This window comes from Echinops telfairi, unplaced genomic scaffold, assembly GCF_000313985.2.
Source record: "Echinops telfairi isolate 266 unplaced genomic scaffold, ASM31398v2 ScPeMD7_7469;HRSCAF=8507_1, whole genome shotgun sequence".
Lineage (NCBI taxonomy): Eukaryota > Metazoa > Chordata > Mammalia > Afrosoricida > Tenrecidae > Echinops > Echinops telfairi.
In genome coordinates, this window is record NW_022111373.1 from 119,943,116 (window position 1) to 119,951,110 (window position 7,995).

A 7,995-nucleotide genomic window follows, 5' to 3' on the forward strand; every position below is an offset into this window, starting at 1 on the left:
CTAGCCCATTGCTTCGCACCACACCCCCTGGCCCCTATAGCCATCAGAGTTTGTGCTTTTTTTTTTTTTTGGACCGTTTTATTAGGAGCTAATCCCGACATCATACTGTGGAAGTGTTCAATTCAACAGTTCAGTGATATCACACAGTGTTCTACAATTGTTACCAAAATCAGTTTCAAAACATTGTCTTCTGTATTGAACTCCTTGATATCAGCTTATCCTGTTCCCCGCCTCCCTTGCCATTAACCCCCCCTCCCCAACCAGAAACCCTTATTCTAGTTTTTTGTCTCTATGGATTCGCCTATGCTGGGTTTCATATATCACAAAACATAGAAAAACACTAACAGAGAGTCAAGAAGGTTGTCGACATTGACTTGTTAGTCTTGGTCTTTCCTCGCGACGTGGCTGTTAAACTGCCTTGCGGTTCCTTCCTCCCTCTCAGGCCATCAAACCCTGTCGTCCTATGACCAACAATGCTGGCCGGCTTTCCCACTATCGGATCACAGTCTCCCCACCCACAAACTTCCTGGTAAGTTCCCAACAAGGTCAGATCCCACTCATTTTAAAAATGCAAATAGGATGTTGAAACTTCTGATTCCGTTCCTAAATGGCCTTTGATTTAAAGATATTTTATTTTTATGTTAATAAAATTGGCTCTTAACATAATGACTTTCTTTTTGGCTTCCGTTCACAAAACTCTGATAGCTTTTTCTCATGTATACTATGGTTATCTCATCAGAGCCAATGAATTATGGGCCAATTTGTAGGAGTTACAGAGTGGGAGGGACACTCAGAACACTTCCACAGTTCTGGAAAAATCAGCCATCAACTGAATAGGGAACTCTGTTGTCTATTATGGCAATAATAATAATATCTGATATCTGTTGAGCATGAAGTCTGCCCCCGACACCACGCCAAGCATTTTGCATGTATTGGCATGTGTAAGTCTCACAACAAGCCTGTGGAGCTGCTGCGCTGAAGATCTCCACTGTTCAGATGAGACAGGAGTCCAGGTTTCACAGAGGAGGCGAAGACACTGCTTTAGAGGATGCAGCTCAACTCGTGGGTGGCAGAGTGGAGATCTGAGCCCAGGCAGGCAGTCTGGCTCCAGTGTGTGTACCTCTGCTCTGTTCCCTTTTGGGTACGTCATTTATGACCTTCCTTGTGTTACCAAGAGAGTTTGATTTCAAAATGGGATTACTGGTCATTACAGAGGGGACATGAGAAAGTTTGTGGAAACATTCCATTGTCTTTTGATCCCATTTCCCCCTGAACATTTTGGAACCCCCTTGTATTATTAGATGGACATTCCTAAAGGCATTATAGTGATGTTAACTGTGTCCTAGAAAACTCTCCCATTTAAAGTCTGTAATGTTTGGTTATTCGTAAATTCACAGAGGTGAAGCTATCACGGAGTTCTAATTTAAAAGTATTCTCAACACCCTTAAATGAAATCCTGTGACCTTCAGCAATCACTTCTCATTTTTTCCCCTCCTTTAGGCCTAGGCACTGGTGGCATCGTGATTACATGTTGGGCTGCTAACCTCAAGGCCCTTGGTTCAAAACCACCAGCCACCCCCCAGATAGATAAGGTTTTCTACCCCCGTAAAGAGTTACAGTCTTGGAAACCCACAGGGGCAGTTCTCCTCTGCCCTACAGGGCCACTATGAGTTGGCATCAATTCGATGGCAGAGCGGCCTAGGCACTGATTGTTCTGGGATTTACCTGTCTGCACAATTCATATGGATGGGCTCTTGCACCATGTGGTCTTCTAGGAATGGGCTCTTTGACTGGCCACAGGCTCCCACGGTTCATCCATGTGATAGTGTGTATCAGCACTCCATCCCCTCTTATTGCCAGAGAGCGTCCCAGTGCAGGGAGAGACTATTTTATGTCCTCATTCGTCACTGATGCGCTTATGGGCCATTTCCACATTCCCACTGTTAGGAATAGCAGCTTCTATGAATGTTCATACGCAGTGTTTTTTGTGGACATATAAGGGGGGTCCTTTAAAAAATGTGTGCAAGATGGACTTAAAAAATAATAGAAAACAGCTTTTTTCCACACACTTTTTGAAGTCCCCTCATGGTTTCACTTCTTTGGGGTGTGTACTTAGGCCTGGACTTCCTGGGTCAGATGATACCTCATGTCTAAGATTTTGAGGAGCTATCAAATTATTTTCCCAAAGTGGCTGCACCATTATGTACCATTATTTGTTTAGAATGTTTTTCAAAAAAAATTATTATATTTAATTTTGACCAACTTTCTTGAGTTACTCAAATAGAAAGTAAAAAAACAAAACAAACAACAAACAAAAAAAAACACCCAAAACTGGCAAAACAAGATATGTACATTTGAATGTTCATTATTTTTTACCCAACTTTCTTTACATATATGCACATATATGAGGAGTCTTTAAAAATGTTCATGCAAAAATAGAATGACAAGACAATGAAGTGCTTTCATGAACCTTTTAAAGCCTCCTTGTACATGTAAATATGTAAATGAATAGTGTTGAATATCTGTGTGGGAAATGTTTCTTTTGGGGGTTACCAATCCTGATAATTACCTCCAGATTTAGCATTTCCAGGAAAAAAGGGTGGGCACTCAGCAAAGCGTGGGAGGAGTGTGTCTCGCGCTTAGATAACCGTGGACCACGCTCTTGACAGGCTCACTTGGCAGGTAACTGGGCTTCCTGGTCCTGGGAGACAACTGACTGGCTGCGGCATTTGTGGCTGGGCCGCTCCTTTGGGAGTTGACTCGGATCTCTGAGGGCTTGATCTGCTGTCACCCTGAGGCCTCACGAGTCATCCTGGCTGTCACGCGTTGGACTGCAGTGCTATTTATTGAGGCTTTTTGGAACTTTGAATCAAATGCGTGATGAAGTTGAGCCTCAATAAATACACAACTTGCTGGGGTGAACGGTGCCAGGCAGTTTCCCTTATGACACCCACCGCAAACGTTTTGATTGCCTTGGGGCACAGATAGTACCCTGAATATCCATAGCCAGAAACTTCCAACTAGCAAGCGCGTTCCACTGAAAAGCCAAGTTTGCGGTACAGTCTCCTCCTGGTGTCTGGAAATACGTCACTGGTCCCCGAGAGTCTCTGCTGCTCCTCTTGTCATTTTGTGCCCCGGAGGGACTTTCGACAGGGCAGAGGGACGGGTGGTTTGATTCACGTTTCTGCTTCTGTTTGCTCAGACCGACCGGCCAACCGTCATAGAATACGATGACCACGAGTATATCTTCGAAGGGTTTTCCATGTTTGCACATGCTCCCCTGACCAATGTGAGTATGTGTTCACCGGCCAGCCCCCGTCCCCGTCCCCTTCCCAGCACCCCATTCCCTTCCTTCTTTCTTCCCTCCCCGCAATCAGAATAGAACTCCTCTCCTGTGAACGTAAGTGGCAGTTGCTCTCTGGCCCACTGTGTGAACTACAGGAAGTCTGCGGCAGTGCGTGTCAGGTGGGAGTGTGGCATCTGTGCTAATGAGTCACAGGTTCGGTCCACATCCAAGAGTGTCAGTAAACACGCAGCAGAATGACACGGTGAGGGTGTGGAAGGTGGGAAAAGCAGGGTCAACTGGAGCCACTTGCTATAAAGCTATTTTGAGCTGGGCGTCCTTCAGAAGAAAGTTGGAGAGTTCTAAGGAGCACCTGTTATTCAGTTTGCTCAAATAGAAACAGAAATAGAGTTTGTTCGGAGCATCTCGAGCCGGGATGGATTTCAGGCCATTGTCTGGTTTTGAATCCCAGGACTATGTCTTCTTTAAGAGACATTGCCAGACACAGTCTCGTACTGTGATTCACGGTACCCTTAAACGCTTCTTAGGGCTGCTTTGCTGGCAATTGCTGTAAGATGGCAGCTCTCCGTCTGTGAGTCGAGGTTGGCCCGGTCAAACGCAGCAGTTTCGAGCATCAACTCCCTGATTCCTTATTCCAGCCGCACATAGTGGCGCCGCCGGCAGAAAAATTGCGCAGCCATATATTTCCCGACAGTCCTAGTACACCTTGTTGATGTGTAGCTGCCCTGCCCCTGTATCACAGTAGCATGTCCTCTGATCCTTTCTGGCTTGGTCCCATGAACTGACACCAGCCATTTGAAAAGTGACTTCAGTACTGTGTATTGAAAGTCTGAAGGCCGGTTCCATTGGAGAGTAAAGTAAGAATCAAATCTTTGCTGCATCACTGTTTTCAATCCATTGTCAATTTTTTTTCTTTCTAAGTAAACATGATTTTGTAGTAATGATAATCATGTAAAACAAGTTGTTTTCTTAATGAGCTTTTCTTTATTCGCAGTATTTTTTTTATTATAGACAGTTTTTTTCTTTAAGAGATGACTACATTGTGAATGTAAAAATAAAATCATGTGGTAATGCACATTGCCTGCACCTCCAGGAACACCATCTGCTCCCTGCTACAGACAAGCGGGTAATTGGGAACTGCTCTAGAACAATCCTTATGAAAAGGCTTTTGAATGCTGGTGGTTGGTTTGCACGTTGTTTGTTTAAGTGCCTTTGTTAGGCACTCAGACCCTTTAGAAACACTCTGGTGTGACTCCTCTTCCCCCTTCAGTACATTCCTTTTTATTCTCCCAGAGCGCGGTAAGTTTTAGACGAAAATACAAGTAATTGTTAACACAGAAATACTTAAAATGATCTACCATCTGATCTCCTCATTCCCTAGAAGGACTGTAGATCTTCTTTAAACTTTTCGGCTCACCTGAATCAGAGGAGGGACGCAGCATGTCTGGGAAGAGGCCAGGGTGTGAATATTAGTGAGTTCCACTTAGGAGAGGATGACTTGGCATTTCAATCTCGATAAGCCTGGGTTTTCGCCTTGGTAAGATAGGGGTATTAATTGTAGCGGGCTCATAGGCTTTTGTGAAAAATAGATGAGATGACTCGGAAGAGTGTTCAGGATGCCACTCTGCTCTTAGTAAGTCCTCAATAAACATTGCTGCCTCCGGTTTGGGAAAAGCTGTTAGACAGCCCTTGGCTTCAGTCTTTATTCTAATTCCTAATATTTCTGTTGCCTTGGACAAGTGAGCCTCTGCGTTTTAATAGTAACAGCTATGCTTTGGCCCCAGCATTCCCCACCAGCTTGTCATGGTTTTCAGACACTGGTAGAGTGCATGTCGCTGTGGTGCTGGAAGCTATGCCACTGGATGTCAGCCCTCGTGGACAGCTTTCAGTGGAGCTTCCAGAGTGTGGCAGACTAGGAGAGACGGCCTGCTGAGGTCCTTTGGGAAGCTTGGCCCGTGAAGCTTTACGGATAGCAGTGGAACTTTGGCTGAGGGCGTTTGATGTGGAAGGGGTGCCTCCTCCAGGTGGAGTCTCCTTTCATTCTGTGCTGATGTGACATGATTCATCATGAGAAGAAACAGCTGCCGGCCTCCATTATCCATTGAAAAGTTGACTTGGTGAAGCATGAGTCTAGGAAAACTGGAAGTCATCACACGTGAAATGGAACGCATGTCCCAGACAGTTGACCTCCTAGACCATAGTTCTCTGAAATGGACCAATGTTGCCATTTTGAATGGTACCATCCTCAAGTCTACGACTCTGAGCATACAAGTGGAACAGGAATGGCGCCACAGCCACTTCCAAGATCTGTCCTGAGATACGAGGCTCTCAGAGACAGGATAATGTACGTATATGACAAGGAAGACTACTTACACCACGCTCATTCAAATTGATGGCCCGGCCACCGTTGCCAAAGATAGAGAAATGAAAGATTTTTACCAAGTTCTGCCACTTGAAATTGATCAAGCATGCAGTCAAGATGCATTGATCATTACTGGTAATTGCATACAAAAGTTGGAAACAAAGATTAAGGATTGGTAGTTCGAATATATGACTTTGCTGATAGAAATGACACCAGAAATTGCAAGGCCAATGTCTTATTCATTGCAAATACCTTCTTAATGCAACAAAACCAGCAACTACACATGGGCAGAATACAGAGAAATCAACTGGATTACATGTGTGCAATTTCATCCCCTCAGTTCGAACAAGACTAGGAGCTGACTCTGGAACAGGCCTTCAGTTGCTCCTGGGCGAGTTCAGTTTGACACTGAAGAAAATGAAAACTAGGCCACAGGGACCAAACGTATCTCTTGGCTGAATGAAGAGACGATCTCAGGAATAGGTGTGACACGTTGTACATTAATGACTGAAGACTGCTGAGTTGTGAGGTGACTCTCGTTAGAAAATAAGATCAAGAAAAGACGCATGTGGATGCCAGAAAGGATTCCGATCGTTGCTCTTGAATGTACAGTAGCTGAAGCAAATGGAAGAAATTATGCAGTAAAAGGATAAGTAAAAAAAATGTTGCAACCTTTATTAAACAAAAATAGGAAAATATGAGGTTATTGTTTTTTACCATCTATCTCTTTACCCTTTCCCTGAAGAATTCTGTGTTTTCCAACTTACACCATGCCCAAACACAGTTTTGCATTCTTGAGGGACTCGCAGCATGTCCCTTTTAAATGTTCTTTGAGTTTTGAGAACAAAAAGAAGTCTTGGGGGCAGGATCAGGTTTGCAGGGTAGATGGGGTTAGGTCTCCCAGCAAATTTCTCTTGGTGCAGCCCTGGCTACCCTTGAAGAATCAGCAGGTGCACAGTCCTGATGGACAAAGCTAATCAGTGCAACTTTTCTGACCTTTATCTCACCAATGCACTTTCCAGTTTTCTTAAAACTTGCCCATAATAAGCCCTGGTGATCATCCTGCGTCCTATGAGAAACTCTTTAAGGTTCTCCCTTAAAGCCAGTCATCATCACCTGAGCTGCCCTCTCTGCCTTATTTTGAACTGACCCAGCCGATTCCCTCCGAGGCCACAGTTTTGATTGGACCTTTTTTGTTTGGGAGGAACCCAAACTAACCAACGGCCAGTGTGTTGCCGAGAGAACTCGTCTACAGCCATCCAGTTACTGGTTGCAGGGACATGTTCAACACATTTTGTTTGGAATGAACATGTATGTGTGTGGACTAGAACTCTAGTAGCAAAACTTTTACACTTACCCTGGAAAAGAGTTGAGCTGCAGCTTTCAAAGGGGGGCCTGAGAAGAGAAAGTATTGTGATGAAATGTGCACAGGTCTGGGGTTAAAAAACCCAAAGGGAAAACACACTGGGCATTTCTCAAGCTGAAAGAACTGAGCGGGGAGAATTCAAGTCTCAAATTGCTGTATTGAAGGTTCTATGGACCAAATAAGGAGCCCTGCTGGTGCTGCCAGGTAACCGTTGTGAAAGGGCAGTGGTTCAGACCCACCCGCTCCTCTGTGGGCACTCTCAAACTCAGGAGGTTTCAGAAGAGGATGAGTGATGTCATTGCTGATGTCAGATGGATCTTGACTGAAAAGAGAGGCTATCAGAAAGATGTTTTCCTGTGCTTTATCAACTATGCAAAGGCATCCAATGCCCATCATAACAGATCATACCGTAACAGAGAATGGGAATTCCACAACACATAATCGTGCTCATGGAACCTTTACATACTAAGAGGCAGTGGTTTGACTGGAATAAGGGGTTACTCTGTGGTTTAAAATACAGAAAGGTATATGATTGCATCCTTTTACCATATTGTTTTCAATCTGTATGCTGTGTGAGTAATCTAAGGAGCTGGATTATATGAAGAAGAACTTGGCATCAGGATTGGAAGAAGGCTTATTAACAACCTGTGGTACACAGGTGTGGTAGCCATGTTTGCTGACAGCTAAGAGATTTAGAGCCTCCAATACAGACTACTCCACAACATAAAACAAAAATGCGGGGCAACAGGGCACTAACCCACCCAAGGAGAGGGTGTTTACACCTCCACAGGGAGAGGGACCAGACTTCAGCCCGGTGCTCCGAGGTGTGACTGCACTGCCGGCATGAAGCAGGGAACCAGTGGAGAGGTCTGAGGGCCTGGCCCCAATCCCAACTACGACAGAAGAATTTATTTCAAAGGACAGCACTGAAGCTACAGCTCAGGGAGAGGGACATGTCTGATC

The 7,995-nt window shown here is 44.7% G+C and overlaps 1 protein-coding gene across 1 annotated transcript in view; it reads left to right on the plus strand.

The window, feature by feature from the left end:
• The window catches only part of DROSHA (drosha ribonuclease III), a 151,651-nt gene that overhangs the window by 33,318 nt on the left and 110,338 nt on the right, over positions 1-7,995 (plus strand). The window contains exons 9-10 of the mRNA XM_045285270.1: positions 443-529; positions 3,203-3,289. Of these exons, the coding sequence (XP_045141205.1) occupies positions 443-529; positions 3,203-3,289 (174 nt within the window). The remainder of the gene's footprint in view (positions 1-442; positions 530-3,202; positions 3,290-7,995) is intronic.